General features: G+C 49.3%; 1 protein-coding gene and 1 long non-coding RNA gene across 15 annotated transcripts in view; both read left to right on the top strand.

The window, feature by feature from the left end:
- ALKBH3 (alkB homolog 3, alpha-ketoglutarate dependent dioxygenase) overlaps positions 1 to 4,350 on the top strand; it is a 42,038-nt gene extending 37,688 nt beyond the window's left edge. For 8 of the 14 annotated variants that reach the window (XM_074013906.1, XM_015434888.4, XM_074013903.1 and 5 more), the window contains 2 exons: positions 1,865 to 1,963; positions 2,751 to 4,350. In XM_074013906.1, the coding sequence (XP_073870007.1) occupies positions 1,865 to 1,963; positions 2,751 to 2,843 (192 nt within the window). In that variant the 3' untranslated portion in view covers positions 2,844 to 4,350. Of the gene's footprint in view, positions 1 to 1,864; positions 1,964 to 2,728 lie in introns of all 14 variants that reach the window. The other 6 variants (XM_074013899.1, XM_074013905.1, XM_074013902.1 and 3 more) reach the window with 1 other exon arrangement.
- A 2,729-nt stretch (positions 4,351 to 7,079) lies between these two features.
- On the top strand, positions 7,080 to 9,486 carry LOC141408453 (uncharacterized). Its single transcript, XR_012423312.1, has 2 exons — positions 7,080 to 7,940; positions 9,290 to 9,486. It is a non-coding gene; the product is annotated as an uncharacterized lncRNA (long non-coding RNA).
- The last annotated feature ends 8,209 nt before the right edge of the window (positions 9,487 to 17,695 follow it).

The raw sequence follows: 17,695 nt of genomic DNA, 5'->3' as shown, positions 1-17,695 counted from the left end.
CAGTGGTGATATTTCTCTCTTGCATTTCGGAATTCTCTTTCACTTGTGAGGTGCATTCCTGCTTCATGTTTCCAGGTGGAACTATAGTGTTTACCTATTCTCTTCCACTGATCCAGCACTCCCTTCCCCACAACAGTGTTTTTCATGTTCTAAGAGATCTTCATCTCAGAATTGCCTTCATGTTGTGGTTAAGTGTCTTTCCTTTCTACTTTATTGTATTCTCCTCTCTTAGTGTCTGCACTTGATTTGTAAATTAAGCCCATGTTGCACTCCCTGATTATGTAGAGGGTAGCAGAAATTCTTCTGCTTCTAGCTGTGTTGAACCTTGATCTGGTAGCTGACTGTACAGCCTAAATTAAGGAGCCTTGGACTCTGTAATCTCATGGTCAGTGCACTCCCTCCAGATATCTTTTCTCCAGTAGGACATGTGTCTCCTCTGTCTGGCTTTTTTTTTTTTTTTTTTTTTTTTTTTTTTTTTTTTTTAAATCAGAGAGCAGCCTTTTGCTTTTCTGAGATGGAGCTGGGCTGCAGTGAGGGCAGGGTCACCTTCCCACTGCCCTCTGGTTGTCTGAGGGGTCAAAGGTAAATGTCTCGGTGCCCACTTATTACTGGAAGAGAAAAGGTGGCAGACGCAATTAAAATCAGTCACTGAAACCAAAGTTATTTTAAACATTGCTTCTATCTTCTGTCTATAAAAATTATGACTATGTTTGACAAAGTTACTGCCAAAAGTTGGGGCCTGGAACTTAGACTGTTTATGCAAGTTCATGATTGTTTTGATTTTGATTTTCCTAGGGAAAATCTTTGTAAACAGTTAAGTTCTCAGAAGCACCCATACAATAATAAACATAAACACAGTTTGCACTGAAATCACCCCTGCAGTAACCCAAATGTAACCCCTTGTATCGGAAGAGAAGCAGATGAATGAATAGACCCATCAGTTCTGCCCAGAATGGAGGTGAAGAAATCTGGAAGCTCGGATCTGTCCCAGTCTCAGCACTTGACATGCTCTTTGTTGCTGCGAGCACAGAAGTTGTTTAATGTGCCTGCTTTTCAGCTGTGGAGGAGTCACACTACCAGTTGATTACTTTGCAGCCTATGCTGTGAAGACTCCTGAGAATATTGGACAGAAATTGCTTTTGAGCTCTCTCTGTAAATACAAGGCATTTGTATCCTAAATGTGCAGGAGTCGTGATCCATCCCCAAAGATGTAAACAGCCAATCTCAGTTTGACAGCACTATTTAGGTCAAGCCAGAGCTCCCTTTGAGAAAATCCTACTGTTGGCTATTCTGAAAAGAGGCAGGAGTATATCTCCAAAACTCCAAAGTAACCATGAGAAGAATAGAGACTGTAGGTGCCAATTAGTAAATTAGCATCCATGGTAAGAAGGTGAAGGAAGTCATTGCATCAAGTCTTGGTTAAAAGGACATTTTCCCTACACTGAGTATGTCAAAATGTAGAGCACAGCATCAGTCAGATGTAAAGAATTCTTGTACACGTGACTTTTATTTCCTTCATAGGCCAGAATGGGCTTTTCTGCATTTTGGGTTATGATGATGACACTAATAGCTAGCACTTACTGCATGCCAGTCTCCAGTGATTTACACATATTCTATCAATGGAGGCTCACCATAGCCCTAGGTGGCAGTTACTGTCATCCTCCCCATTTTACAAATGAGTAAGTCAGGGTACAGAGAGGTTAGGTAACTTGCCCACAGTCAAGCAGCTGCAAGTGACAGAGCTATATATGGATTCCCACAGTCTGACTGAGCAGAGGTTTCCATTTTTTTTGACCTCTGTCAGGTTCTGTTGCGTCTTAATTACACAGGCAAAAAATTTAGCGCAACAAATGCTGTTTTCTAGGAAGAGAATGGAGACTACACATATGTGGAAAGAGTGAAGATACCCTTGGATCACGGGACCTTGTTAATCATGGAAGGAGCGACACAAGCTGACTGGCAGGTGAGGATGTGCAAGTAATATGAATCTACTCTCATGTGGAGGCAGTTTCCCGACTCTGAGGACTATTTCTAAGTAGACATGGTGAAAAGCAAGCTGCTTTTATAATGAGCCAGAGGGAATGAGCTGACATTCTTTCCAAGGAGTTTTGATACTACTGACAATCCAGATGGACACTAGTGTGTCCAGTAGAACTTTCTGTGATGATGAAAGCGTTCAGTATCTGTGCTGCCGAATGTAGTAGCCACTAGCCACATATGACTGACTTCTTAAAATGTGGCTTGCATGCTATAAAGAACTGAGTTTTTAATTTAATTTTAATTAATTTAAATCTAAATAGCTTCAGGGTAGCTAGTGACTATCTTATTGGAGTACACAGTTCCGCAGCTAGGCCATGCCATTTTTAGGCCAGATCATTTCTAAGGTGCACATGTTAATGTCAAAACACTTACCTTGAGAATGGAATCTCATGCCTCTCTTTGGTCTCATCCATTTATATGTTTATGAGATTTGGGAAATGGCAGATGTCTGAGAGGAACAGCAACAATTAGAAAAGATGAAAATATCTCACTTCAGAGGTGCTGGCATAGCACAGTGGGGCTGGAGATGGAAATTTGTTTCAAAGAAGGAAGCTTTCTCCACAAGACTTCAAAGAGCTTACTGCTCATTTAAGGGGGTTAGATGGAAATACTTCTGTATTCTCATGAATAAGTTTTAAGTCCCTTTGAACTAAAAGTGTGTGTGTGTGTGTGTGTGTATTTATGTCAGAGTTATGTGTATTTCCATTTAGCATCGAGTGCCCAAAGAATACCACTCTAGAGAACCGAGAGTGAACCTGACCTTTCGGACAGTCTATCCAGACCCTCGAAGGGCGCCCTGGTGACATCAGAGCTTTGAGAGAGAAGCTTCACTGAAACGGAGCAAACCTTCCACTGAGAAGCGACTTCAAGAGGCTGGTGCTGCTAGATCTCGTGATGTGGCTGTTGGGAAGATGGTGGGGTTTGTTTCCCAGCTTGGAGTCCTATTAAATGAGAGCCAGCAACTCATGTTGGTAATAGGTCTACTGTGGGAACAGTTATCCCGAATCACAGCTCAAAATCGCTATCATCTTTAGGCAAATTAAAATCTATGTGGCAGTGCTCATGGATGATTTTGTTCGTAAGCAGTTTTCCTCCTACCCTTCCCCTCCCCCCGCACCCCACCTTCATTTGAAGAAATATGAATGGACTTGTGCTTCTGGGGAAAATTTCCGCGTGTTTGTTCCTTGTGACTTCAGTGAAGCGGAGATATAAATATGCATCAGGGACTCTGGAGCCTTCCGTAGGCAGACAGCTGCTGAAACCCAAACAGAGGTGGTTTCATCTTGGCTTGCATACTGTTGTAATGGAAAGCTACATATCCAGGGAACACTGTAACCGAGTCTTCCTGCGACACACTCAGACAGTTACAGGCCTCCAAAGAAAGAGTGGTGGCAGTGTGCTCTCGTCTAGCCACTTTCAAGCAGTCACCTGTAATACAAGAGAAAACTATCCCCTTAAAGGGAGGAATCACTGAATGATGTCACAGGAAATAGCAGGCTGAAATTGAGGCTGAAGAACAGCAGAAGCCCTACTCATGACAGCTGTTCCACATAGATTATTTTCCCCTAGGGAATCACTTGAGTCATCTAGACCCAAGTCAGATAGAAGTGGGAGCAGCCCTGCAGGGAATACACTCAATTGCCTGATAGTTCTCTTCACCTTGTGTTTCAGTAGCCCTGTGACTAACACTGTCTTCTGACTCAATGTTTTCTTACATACAAGGTCCCAAGGTACAAAGGTTAGTCTGTGATGTCACTGAGGTTCCCAAAACAAAACAGAGTGACTGCCCATTATTGCATCATAAAACCACGTGTCATCTTGACCTCTTGACTCAGGAGCTGTGTACCAGATTAATTCCAAACCAAGATACAGAAAACCTGAGAGAAAGGAAATGAATTTAAATGGACGAAAATAGGGCGGGAGAGTTAACAGTTTCTCCGTCTGCCAGTGGGGGCAAGGTACAGTGCCTTCTTGCTTTTTATCCTGTTTCCATTCCAGGCTGTAAGATTGATGCTCCCCACGATCATAGGAAAATGCCAAAGGCTGGGCACGCTCTGACTCGGCACTCAGATGGAGCACCATGCCTGGCCAGGCTGTTCTCTGACAAGCTCTCTGGCTCCTGGCATTGTAGTCCCCCTGCCCTTTTAAAAAACAAACAAACAAAAAAACAACAACAACAACAAAATGAGCCTAGCTTGTTTCTCTAAGAAATATGGAATGCTTTAAAAAATGTGAGCGCCGTACCAAGCTTTCATGTGAGGGAAGTTCAAATCACCGTAAGAGTAAAATAAAGCCTCTTTTTAATTCCTAGCTGTTCTCCTATTAATGCAAACAATACCTGACCAGGTGATACAGCCAGCTTGGTGATAAGTTTGATGCATGACACTAGGACATTTATCTTCCCTTCCTTACTAATGAAAGAACTGGCAGATGGTTCCAAGTCTTCCAGCGTCCCTCTTTCTTAATGGAGGGTCATGATCTCCCCTTGCGGCAGCTGTGCATTTGATCTCTTCACTTGTCACACCCATGTCTTTCAGGGAAACATTTCTACTATACAGCAGATGGGGTTGGCCACCACCTGGGTTTCTTGGTCTGAGAGCAGCAAACCTTCGGTTTTGTTTTTCTTGCTGTCACTCCAGATACCACATGCCAGAAGTGCCCTTTTCTTTACCCTTAAGATAATGTCCCTTCTGAAATGTCAAGCAGGTACTTGCCATAGAGTAAAACTACAGGGTGTAGGCATAGACAGGAATTCCAGACCATGGCAAAGCGCAGTGTGCTCAGTGACCACAGCAGCCTGTTGCTGTGTTTTGCTGGTGCTAGATCTGAACTAGGAATTAGAGGTGAAGCTGTTTTTGCTTACATTACATGTAAAGCTGAGGAAGCAAATATAACAGCAGTGGCATGAATTAAGTTTCGGTTTTGTTTTGTTTTTTGCTGCCCTTTTTCTGAGCTTCAGCAGGCACCGTCCTAGGAGCTTTTATGCATAATCCCTAATCTTTCCGACAGCGGTGCAAGAGAGAGATTCTGTTCCCATTGTAGAGCCTAGGAAACTGAGTCTCCAAGACGTTAGGTAAGTTAACAGGGCTTGTAGTGGCAGAACCGGATTTCAGACTGCAGGCTAGTCTCTCGGCCTGTTTGGTTTTCCTTTGCCATGCTGAATGTAGGCAGAATGGTCTGCTGAGCACTCCTGGGAGCCTGAGCATCAGGGCTGGCTCCTGCCGAGCTAGTCACAGCTGACCACAAGCCACCTGTTTGTTCCCTGGCTTTCCTGTGCATCAGGGCAGGCATCTGCATCTCATCTTCCCTTAATCAGCATCAGCATCTTCTAGGCAGAAACTGCCGGTGACTGGACTAGCAGTTGCCCATTTCATTGGGGAAGCTCCTTTTGGGGGGCAGAATCCAACTTCTGGTGTTAGACAAATTCTCAGCCAACTTTCTTTGACTTTCTGGCAAGTGTTTTCTGACCCTATCTACCTTCAGAGATACAAAACTTTTAGAGACAGATGAGTTTTCCCTTGTGATCCTTTCTCACCTCATTCTTATCTGTGAGTATACTTGGGGACCCTGAATGACACCAAACTCATATCAGGCTTTTTGACAATACTTACCAACACCATTACTCCAGTCAGCAGCCCAAAGAAACATCAGGCTCCACACTAAAAATGTCTTCTTTGTGACAGGCAACTTGCCTCCAAACATGGGTTGGAACACTCACACTTAGCACCAGATTGCATCCCCAGTGTTGAAATCAGGATCCACATTGATCCATTGTTAACCCACTAGCTCGGGTGGCATTGACAATTCCTGATAAGTTTGAGTCACAGCTAATAAACCTGCCCTTTCCTTGTGGCACCCACTCTCTGCCTCTGTGACTGATGTGATCCAGCCGTAGTACATGGCAGGTCTGTCTGGACACAGTAACTACAGAGCCGTCTCCTGAATTGTGTCATTGCAACGCTGGAAGAGTTAAGTAGGCCCTGCAGTGGCTGAATGCTCCAGTTGGAGGGTTTCAGAGAAAGTCTTGACAAATGACAGGTTCCTGCCCTGCTGGGAATATTTCTTCTTTGAGTTCTGGCAGCTATTACTTGGCTGCAGAATATCTAAGACCCACTTTGCCTTTTCTGGTCATAAACACTTGTAGTGTTGAATCTTAAGTCTTGATTATTTTTTTTTAATAGTGGCTTTGATAAAGCTGAATGTTTCCATAGTGATGCATTCTGTTTATTTAAAACTTTACTTATACATGATTCCACCCACACGCTGTCCTCAGAGGGACCTGGTCTACAACTGCCTTCTTCCCCCACCCCATTTTCTGTTTGGAAGGAACACGCATGTGAGACCTTTGTCAGATTGGTGCTGCTAGAATCCATTCTTAGATGTGATTCCTGCGCCTGGGTGTCAATAGGGAAATGACTTCAGTGTTTATTTACTAGAGTGACTAATGGTGCCTTTTCCAGCTGGTCTAGAGCTGATGTGCCTCCATTTATAAAAGCCTTCCCCAGCCTGTGAATAGATCCCCATGTTGGGCTGAGCTGTCGGTTAGCGTTTAAGCTGGAGGGGGAAGAGGAGACAGTGTCAGAGCACAGTGGAGGAAAACAGGATAAATTAGGCTGTAGCTTTGTAGCCAGCATTACCAAGAAGGCTGTTTTCTCAAATGAGCTTGCTTGGAGCTGGCAGAGGCCTGTGTGTACGACGCTGTTAGGATGATTTCTGTGCCATCACTCCCCCTCATAGGAGCAGTGATGTCACGCTCTCAGCACAGGGACAGTCCCTGTTTTCATGTGGCCTCCAGGAATGTGGATGCGCCTTCACTGCTCTCACTGCTGTGGCTGAGCCCACTGATTTTTAGCTCTGGATGCAAATTCTGGTATCTGAAAGGGAAGGAAAGGGGAAAGTGGGGAGGGAGCTCACAGAGTAGCTACTCCTTTGGGACCACAGCATCCATAATCTGATTTATTCCCAAAAGAATTCCTATGGCTGTTTTTGTATTTTCTAAACACCTGAGGAAACTGAGGTACCAGAGGATTTATCAGATCTGGGATCTGGTGTCCCCAGTGGGCTGGGAGAGATAGCCCTGGGTGGCTAGCCAAGCCATGCCTGCTGCTGTGGCCTGTGGGACCTCCCGTCCCCCCAGCCCTGGCCCCGGGGCCGGCAGCCTGGGCAGTGGGAGCGCTGCAGCCAGAGCCCCCCCGTGCCCGTCTTTTTCTGGGAGCCCGGGTGGGAGCTCTCCACGGGCCGGGTAGTGGGAGGAGGAGGCTTTGGGCCGCACGGGTGCCTGAGGGCCTTGTGACTGTGTTGCAAGGGGCTGCTCAACACAGGAAGGACAGGGGCAGGCGAACTGGGACAAGGACCTAGAGGCGGGAGGCCGGGAACCCAGTGCTAGCCCTGCAGCCTCCAGGCTATGTGTGGCCAAACCCGTTCCCGCGGCCCGAGTGGCGGAGCCAGAAGGGCCGCCTTGCAGGAAGGCGCCCAGGCCCCTCGCACCCTGGCAGGCCAGCTGAGTCCTCGCTGCCTGAGTCTGAGCCGCCTGCCTGGGGGCTCGGTCAGGACACCAGCCTTGCCACCAGTCTGCGTTTGGAGGATGGCTGCGGGGCCACCTAGGGGTGAACCCACCAAAGGTGGGATCTGCCCTGAGGGCTTCTGTAGGCCTGGAGAATGTAGGATAGCTGGAGGAAGGATGCCATGGGGCCTTTCAAATGGGCAGAACTTAGGAAAGTCAGAGAGAGGAGGGGAACCCCACGGAAGTGTCTCCTTCAGGTTGTTTCCTGGAATGTTTCCTCTGAAAACATGTTAAGGGACTAGCCACCAGTTTCTTCCCAGCTTTCTCTCTCTTTCTCTCTGACTTTCAGCTTCCGTTCACCTGGAGTGAGAGGGAAGGGAGGACAGCTGGCCCGGAGGTAAAAATCAAGAGGGGAGGCATGAATGTATGGCTTCTCACTCTCCTAGCCTGCCCAGCAGTGCCCTCCTCCAGGCTCCTGTGCTGGGAGGAGGGGCGCCGAGAGGAGAGCTGGTGAACTCCCATGCACATACTGCCCTTTGACTCCCTGAAGCCCTGTGGGGTGTCCATAGGGGACTACTTGAGACTAGTCCGTATCAAATGCTTAGGCCAGTGTTCTTTCTGCCACTCTGAGAGGACTGGTGACAAGAGGGAACACGGGGAACAAGCAGCCCCAGAAGGTCACAGTGCCTATCGGGACCGCCCTCCAAGGAGCGGTATTGATAGTCTCCATGCTGCACCAGCCAGGTGGCTGGATATGTGGCAAGGATCACTGCTGCAGCTTGAGGTAGCGTCGTCCTCCTGAATCTACTGCCAGCTGAGCTCTGCACCAACCGATGAGGGGAATTAGCTGGACAGTTTCAGACAAGACTGGCCCCGTTCGCCTTTGCAAGGGGGTACATGCCCCCTCTTACAGTCACAGTAGTGCCTGCAAGGGTAGAACTGGGGAGCAGCTCCAACACCCCACCCCTACCCTCGCCTCCACATCTATTGGAATGCCTGCCCGAGCCCTGTGGGGAGAGGTGGAAAGAGCCTAGGCTTCAGTCAGGTGAACCCAGGGTTGAATCCCAGCTTCGCCCTTTCTAGCTGAATCACCTCAGACCAGTCAGCCTCCAAGCCTCAGTTTCCACCGCCGTGAAATGGACTCAGAAGCAGCCCTCTCTTGGGGGTCCTGTGAGGCTTGAGACCATGCATATAGTGCCTGACAGTCACCCGCTTAGTAATATGATTTTTTAAGTGCACTATTTCACATGCCCTGCTAACCCCAACCTTAACCCTTATGCTGAATGGGCGGTCCTTCTGTGGCTGACGGATGGCCCTGTGACCCTGCCTTTCCCCTTGGCAGGCTCCCCTGGTGCCCTCGCATCTGTTGCAGTCGGCGAGGGAGCGGGGGTGGGGTTGGGCAGAGGCTTTCTGGGGAATGGCCAAAACGAAAATTGTGTGTGAGTGGAGCTGATCATATTAAGATCCAGCTGCACTTTAAGCCCCCTTCGGAAGTTCTTTAGGCCAAACTGAAGAGAGCTCCCAGATGCCAAAGTGGCCTCACAGTGATGCTCTGCTCACTCTCGGCTGCCCCACCACATGCTCCCCAGGTAATTGGTTTCCTAATGCACTATTCCTGGACAGATTCCAGGATTCCAGCGCCTTGTCCCCTTGGGGTTAGTTCTTGACGTTTCCTAACCTGGCAAGGGTCACCGACCAGGCTCAGACACACTGCCACAGGACTGTATTGTTTTCTTGTTCTTGCAGGCCACTTCCAAACTGTACAGAACGCCTTGGCCTGCAAGAGTAAACAAGATTACCAGGCTGGAATTCCGTTTAAGACCAGTGCTTTTATATCCAGAGATTGTGGGTCAGACGCGGTGAGGAATCCATGAAAGGAAGACACAGTCCCTTCCATTACAGATAGAAATAAACCCATGTGGCTTCTATTTTCCTTGGCAAAATTAGTTTTTTCTCCTTACTACAAAAGAGGTTTGTGTTCTTTGCAAGAAATTAAAAAGATAAAAAGAGAAAGTGTTTGTAACTTCACAAGCTCGACATGGCAACTCTTTACATTTGTGTGTGTGTGTGTGTGTGTGTGTGTGTGTGTGTGTGTGTGTAATACAGGGTCTCACTCTGTTGCCCAGGTTGGAGGGCAATGGTGCAATCACGGCTCACTGCAGCCTCGACCTCCCCGGGCTCAGGTGATCCTCCAACCTCAGCCTCCTGAGTAGCTGGGACTACAGGTCCACTCCACCACACCTGGCTAATTTCTGTATTTGTTGTAGACGGTCTTGCCATGTTGCCCAGGCTGGTGTGGAACTCCCGGGCTCAAATGATCCACCCCATCAGCCTCCCAAAGTGCTGAGATTATAGGCGTGAACCACTGAGCCCAGCCAACCTTTCACAACTTGCAGTATATATATTTTTTCTACACATTTATGTGTTTTTTAAAAGAAAGAAGTACCATCTTACTGAACTAATAGTTTTGGGGCCTTTTTCTACTTAGGTACAATGGTGCCTGCCATTAATTCTTATTCTATGACATCATCTTGAGTGGCTGCATAGTGTTGTATACAGTTGTATTGTTATTTAACCAGTTCCTTTGTGTTGGATATTTAGACGGTGGTTGGTGTTGATGTTGTTTTTGCCATTAGTAACCCTTTTGTTGGTTTTGGAAATCATGAGAATGGAGGGAGGGAGGTAGGGAGCCCCTTCAGGCTTTGACCTCATTCAGACTTCAATTCAAATAATAAAAAGAGCAGGTAACACTTTTGAAGAGCTGGAATATGTTCCGGGCACTGCATTCAGTACTCTAGTATTTCGGTGCCTGATTTATGAATCCTCACGGCAGCCCATGGACTAGGCACTATTTTTATCTCCATTTTACAGTTAATCGGAGGCGCAGCTCTTCCACTGGTGTGGCTGGGTGCAGTCCTGTAGTTAAACCTTTGAGTACATCTCTGATTGTTTCTTAGAATAAATTCCTAAAAGTGGGGTCGCTGGCCCAGATCCGGAAGGCTATGCATATTTTAAGGCTTTGAATACATAATGGAAATGACTTTCCACAAAGAGTACACCGACATATCCACCTGCCAGTGGTGTCTGAGCAGATCTGAGAACTCCTGCCCTGCTTGAGCACCGACTGTGTGCTGGGCCCTATGCTTAGTCTTCTACACCATTTCCCTCCTCAGAGAAGCAGCTGTGCTGTGCCTGGCACAGAGTAAGCAAGAACTCAGGACATCTCAGCCAGTGTGGGTGGTGGTGTTATATTGTGTGTCATTTGTTGAGAAAACAAGACACACACTTGAAAAACATCAATAATAAGGTGAAAGTGGAATGAGGGGTCCTGATGATGAGTCTTAGAGCTGGCAGAGTGTGAGGTGGTGGCCAGGGAAGTCTGCCTGTTGGGGAGGCACTTGGAGAATGGGGAGGAGCATCCTGTGAAGTGACAGCTGAAAGGCTGATGAGCAGGGAGGGACCCCTTGGTCGCTTGTGTTGAGCTGGAGGGGAGATGGTTGGGGAGGAAGATGGCCCACATCAGGCGTAGGAGCTGACTTGGCAGAGGTGAGAAGACCTGGGAGAGAGACTGTAGGAGTCCAAGTTAGAGGCTGCATATGTGGCCTGGGAGGCACCTCTAGGAATGGTGAAAACAAAAGATGTTGGATTTTCTGGTGCCAGTAACACCCCTTCTTCCCATGAGTGCTGAAACAACAGAAGAACAGACACAGGACTCAGCTACAAGGTCCGCATATCAAGGTTATTACCGATAAGGCCAGGAAACCTTGGCTTACCTCCATGACCACAGTCAGACTTCTTGATATGCCCTCACCCTATTGAGGCCTCGGGGCACCCTGTCCGAGGAAACAGTCTGTGCTGCAGGCCCGGTCTCTGCCAACCGCCAGGAGGATCGCTGCCTCCCTCGGTGAGCCTGTGAGCGGGGAGCAGAGGAGGTGGGCCTCCAGGTGTGTCTCCCAAAGGTGGATGCTGGCCCTCCCCAGGCATCCCTTCCCCGTGGGGGACGTAGGAGCTGGGCAGCAGGCACTCTCTGTAGGCAAGCGGCTCAGAGTGGGCAGGAGAGGGCCAGATTCCCCATGTCCCAGGTCAGCTCCTTCTCCCAAGCTACTTCTAAGTCATTCCTCTGCTCTCGGGAAAGAGAGTTAGGGAGGCTGGGAGAAGGGTAGAAGCTGCCTTTCCAATATTCTTCCCTCTTGGGAGTGCAGCGTTCCTCCCTTCATCGCAACACAAGGTAGGAGAGGCAGCCTTTGCCCTCATGCTGGCTGTCGCTCTTGCCAGCCCAATCCAAGATGCTTCAGAGGAAAGACTGCCAGCAACCAGCCAGACAGGGTGGTGCTGTGGTGGCAATTTTGGTCCAGGAGACCTGGTTCTAGTCCCAGCTCCTCCACGGACTGCTACATGACCTTTGGCAAATTCTTAGCCTGAGTTTCTCCATCTTTTATAAAATAGAGTTGTTGTAAGAATTGAGAGAGACAAAACGTATCTGACTCAGTACCGGCAGCTATTCTTACGGAATAGTGTGTGGATGTGAAGGAAAGAGCGTGCGTGGCCTTGATTTTTGTTGTTTTTTGCTTTTATTTTGAGACAGGGTCTTCCTTTGTTGCCCAGGCTGGAGTCACTGGCACAATTGTGGCTCACTGCAGCCTTAACCTCCTAAGCTCAAATGATCCTCCTACCTCAGCCTCCTTAGTAATTGGGACTATAGACACACGCCATAATGCTCAGCTAATTTTTAAAATTTATTTATTTATTTTACTTTATTTTGAGACGGAGTTTCACTCTTTTGCCCAGACTCCAGTGAATTGGAATGATCTTGGCTCACTGTAACCTCTGCCCCTGGGTTCAAGCAATTCTCCTGCCTCATCCTCCCAAGTAGCTGGGATTACAGGCACCTGCCACCACGCCCAGCTAATTTTTGTATTTTTAGTAGAGATAGGGTTTTGCCATGTTGGCCAGACCAGACCTCAGGTGATCCATCCACCTTGGCCTCCCAAAGTGCTAGGATTACAGACATGAGCCACCACACCTGACTGCTAATTTTTAAATTTTTTGTAGAGACGAGGTCTTGCTACATTGTGCAGGCTGGTTTTGAACTCCTGGCCTCAAGTGATCCTCCTGCTTCAGGCCTTCCAAAGTGCTGGGATTACAGGTGTGAGCCACCGTACCTGGCCTCTTGTGTGGGCTTTGGGCAGGTCTTACAGTCATGGAGCAACGTCTGTGTAAATGTGTTGAGAGCAAGGACTTGGGGAAAGGGAGGAGGGCAGAAAGGGACCTCAATCTGGGCCATTCTCACTGTTGATGGGAAGAGGAAACACAGAGAAAGCAACAGAGAAGGAGCTGCCCTGAGAGGAAGGCACTCCTGAGAGCGTCTGTCCCAGCAGCCAGAAGCAGGGCTGGATTCCCAGCTGGTCTCCAGCCCCTGCGAAGCCCTGGATTCTTCCGCTCTAGCCTGGGGTAAGGGCTGGCAAGGTGGTCAGTGTCCATAAAGACAGTAAGATACCAGGCCTGTGTCCTGGCATAGAGCACTCTGGATCTTTGTCCTGCCTCTGGCTCCTGGGAAAAGTCTCTTCCTGCCCTTGGCCTCAGTTTTCCCATCTGTAAAAGGTAGGGGTTGAGCCATGATATGGTTTGAATATTTGTCCCCTCCAGATCTCATGTTGAAATGTGATTCCCAGTGTTGGAGTGGGCCTGGTGGGAGGTGTTTGGATCATGGGGGTGGATCCTTCATGAATGGCTTCGTGCCCTCCCCGCAGTAAGGAGTGAGTTCTTGCTCTGTTATTTCACGCTAGAGCTGGTTAATTAAAACAGCCAGGTATCGCTCTTGCTCCCTCTCCCTGTGTGATTCATGCCTGCCCCTGCTTCACTTTCTGCCATGAATAAAAGCTTCCTGAGGCCTCACCAGAAGCCAAGCAGATGCTAGTGCCGTGCTTGTACGGCCTGCAGAATGGTGAGCCGAATAAACCTCTTTTCTGTATACATTACTCAGTCTCAGGTAGTCCTTTATAGCAATGCAAAATGGACTATTACAAACCAACTTAAAAATTGTTTTTAGCTCCTTTGACCACAACCCATGGTAAAAAAGAAAAAAAGTTTTTACACACACAGACACAGACACACACACTAAAACTAAAGCTTCATGAAACAATACTGTATGGCATATGTTTACTCTGATGTTTTGTGTTCCATTGTATATCATTAAAAAATGCTGACCATGGCCCCCTAAACTGATTGTACAGCCCATTAATGAGCCACACTCCGTGGTCTGAAAACACTGACCCAGCTCATCTAGAAGGTTCCTTCCTGCTCTGGCAGGCTGCAGTTTTGTTCCATTTCCTGTAGCCTCACGACCCCATCAGCCAAGTCTTCGTGGTTTTCTTCTTTGCACTCTTGTAACAGTGGTTTCCAATCTCAGACTCTGCACTGAAGGCATGGTCATGAGCCCAGTTGCTGGAGGTGCATCCCCCACGCCCCTGCCTGAGCAGCATGAGGCCTTCGAAGCCACCTGCCGGGGTGTTGTGAGTGGGGAGGGGCCTTCATGCCTTCTGCCATCATCACAGAGTGGGTTCGTGTGTCATCCACACTCCCCTCCGTGCCCCATCGCAAGACTCTACTGCATCAGTCTATTCCCTGGAAAAATGGTTGGGATTTGGAGTCCGGCTGCCGATTAGAATTCTAGACCCTTCCCAGGCCCAGCTAGCTCCCTCTTCACCTTCTCCTTCTGCCCACTGAACCTCTCCCTGGGCAGGTCCAGGAGTCACCACTGTGGGAAGTGCTGATGGGTGAAATGAGCTTTGGCAGCAGATGGACCTGGGTTTGCATCCCAGCTCCACTTCTGCCTGGCTGTGTGGCCTTGGGAAAGTTCCCTGACATCTCTGAGTCTCTTTCTTTGAAAAAAGCTTGGAGATAGTCATATTGCTCTGGGAAGATAAATTTAAGGGTGGGACGATAGGCACAAAGTGCTTTTTGTTGGTGCCTGGCAAGAGTTAGATGCTCAGGAAAAATTCGTGCCTTTAAATCTCGTCCCCTGAATGTCCCTTTAAGGGAATGGCTGGAGAAAAGGCAGCTGTTGCCATCTTGAATAAAGAAGGGGAAGATGCCTTCCACAGGGGGACAACATCAGGGAGGGGCTGTCTCAAACTGGGTGCACCGGGAGTAATCCCACCCAGCCCCAAACCTGTCCTAAAACTGCAGAGCTGGGTGCAGCAGCACTCTGGTGTTCACAGGGCAGCCTGAGGCTGTCTGAGGAGGAGCACAGGCAGGGCTTAGGGAAAACGGGCTCTGGGCCCCCAAAAGTGGGCCCGTAAGGATGGTGGTGTGTCCTCCTGTGTGGCCTTGTTTTATCTCAGTATGTTTTCAAAAATGTCTGGTGAGATCCTCATGGACTGCCACCCAGGGAGGAGGACAAGACTTCCAAATCCCAGGGTCATGAGAAGACCCCCTTTTTTTTTTTTTTTTTTTTTTTTGAGACAGGGTCTCATTCTGTCACCCAGGCTGGAGTGCAGTGGCACAGTCTCGGCTCATGGCAACCTCTGCCTCCGAGTTCAAGCGAGCCTTCTACCTAAGGCCCTTGAGCAGCTGGGACCACAGATGCGCACAAACATGCCTGGCCAATGTTTTGTATTTTTAGTAGAGACAGGGTTTTGCCATGTTGCCCAGGCAGGTCTCGAACTCCTGATCTCAAGCGATCTGCCTGCCTTGGCCTTGCAAAGTGCTGGGATTACAGGTGTGAGTCATGGCACCCAGCTGAGAAGAACTTTCTAGCAAACACCAGAACCAAAGTATCGGAGCAGGCAGTCCTGAGATGCTGTTTGCATGCCCTCACGCTGTTACCTCTTAGCAAGACTTCGTGAAAGTCATCTTTGCAGGTGTCCTCAGCGCCCACAGCACTTTTTTTTGGTGCCACCCACAGTGGTAAATCATTGAAAGGTGGATTTGAACCAAGCTGGGAAACAGACGGGATGTAAGCACCTCCATTACCAGGGACTGCCATGCCAGGGAAGCTGCTTCCCAGAACTTGGAAGCGGTTCCTTCCAGGGCTCCTGACTCAATAGCCACCCCCTTTGTCACCTCAGCTCCTGATAACTACAGAGCCTGGGGCTCTGAGAGCCAAAGTAACTTGCCCTGGGTCACACAGCTTTAATAGCAGAGGCTGGAGGCCCTTTGGAGGGTTGTGCTGTGTAGCTGGGACTTGGTACTACCTGGGAAAACCTCTAACCCTCTTGCCTCTGCATTTCTGGCTCCAGCTGCCCTCTTCTCTGTTTTTCCGGTAGCCGGAAGACTCTGCTTCCAAGGGAGGGACTTGTACTTTAACCTTGGAGCATAAGGTAAGTCGCTTAGGCTTGCTTTATGGAATCGTGGTACTGGCTCATGGTTCAGTAGGAGCAGCGAAACTTCTCAGAATGCAAAGCTGCAAGCCCAGTCTCTATGCTTACTAGCTGGCAGATGTCCCTGGACCTCTGTGTCCCTGTCCACATATGAGGGAGTAATGTCAGATGGACCTAGTCCAGAGAACCTGCCCTCCCAGGAGGCAGCCAGGCTCAAGGTAAAGGCCAGGATGGGGTATCCCATCCTGACTCTGCCCTGCCTTGCCACTGGCTGTATGACCTTGGTCTTGTTCCCTCCCCTCTCTGGTCTTCTCTGTCTTCATCTCAAAAGACAGCAAAGATATTCCTGTTTTGCTGAAGTCACAGGGGGTGAAACTACTTTGCAAAGCTTAAGGGCCAAAGATTGTGAAGGATTTTATTCTCAGCCGTGTAAAGATTCTCAGACCGGTGGTCCCAGAAGAGGAACACTCAGGCCTGCAGGAAAGCGTGTGGGAGGGGCTGAGCCACAGCCCCTGGGTGGGTGAAGCTGTGCTGGGAAGCAGACCCTTGGCAGGGAAATGAGCTCTCGTTACTCACATCAGCACCCCAGATCCACAGGCTGGGCTTGATTCTTGGGAGGTCTCCCTGGGCTCTGACTCCCTCAGAGTCCCCAAGAATCTCCGAGCCCCTGACTCCAGCCTAGTGTTCCCTGGGACTCATCCTGGGAGTCAGGGGTGCCAGGGTGCCTCCTCCGGTGGGACCAGCCCTGCCATGGCAGCTGCTGCAGCTGGTATCCCATTGCAGTGTTACAGTGAGGCTCAGATGACACAGTGAGCTCATCCCAGCATGAATGGGGCCACCGGGGCAGGGCAGTGGAAACTGATGGACCGATGTGGGGGTTATCACGGGGGGTCTCCCTGGACCCTCTCCCTCCCTCCCTCTCTCCCTCTCTGTGTGTCTTGGACTCTCTTCCTCCCTCTCTCTCTCTCTCTCCCTCTCCTCTCTCTACACCCCTTCTTGGAGCTTGCCTGGGATTGTCATGGCAACCCTCCAGCAAAATTATCAAAACACTTTTATGCTCCCAATCGTACCAGACGAAGTGCTAATTCTGAGTAAGGCTGAAGCAGTTGGTTAAATGCTGAAGTCACAGACTTTGTGTGGAGGCCCCCCTGGGGGTGGAGTGGGCACCAGTGGGAGGTGAGGGCTGGGCACAGGGGCAGGACCACCCAGAAAAGACTCAGTCTCTCACCTGCTAGAGACATTGTGTGTGTGGCTATCCCGTCCCCACCCCTTATGCCACATTGACATTTGCATTCCACACACACACACGCACACACACACGTACAAGCAGTGGCTGGGCCAAACACACCCAAAGTGTAGATCGACCCAAACAGAACCATCTGGAATAATCATCACCTCATTCAGTGCTTGGAACTCTGCGACCCACTCTGGGGAGAGTTTTGGGTGAGGCGGGGATGGCCAGTTGCCCAATGCTTCTAGCTGGCGCTGGGTCTGAGCTAGGGCAACAGAGCAGCCGTGGGAAGGGGCCTGACCTTCCTGCCCAGCCCCCAGGGAAAAGCAGAGGAGGACCTGTGAACAGAACTGCCCCAGCCTGGTTCTTCCAGCCTTGATGTGCATCCCAGGACACGCTGCATCCCTGCTCCCCTGTGACTCAGGCCCAGGTTACCATAGGCTCCCTTGGAAACAAAGCCCTGCTAATGGCTGAAGAACTGTTGGTTGCTTTTTTTAAGATTCCAGTTCTGCCCAAAAGCCAAAGTGTGGGTAGGGACGATGGGGGAGGTGGTGCACAAGCCCCTCCCCTCTCTGCTTCCATCTCCCCACCCCATCTGCT

The sequence above is a fragment of the Macaca fascicularis genome, chromosome 14 (assembly GCF_037993035.2).
Source record: "Macaca fascicularis isolate 582-1 chromosome 14, T2T-MFA8v1.1".
NCBI classification, from domain to species: domain Eukaryota; kingdom Metazoa; phylum Chordata; class Mammalia; order Primates; family Cercopithecidae; genus Macaca; species Macaca fascicularis.
The sequence above is the reverse complement of the archived record's forward strand: the minus strand, read 5'-3'. Positions and strand labels throughout refer to the sequence as shown.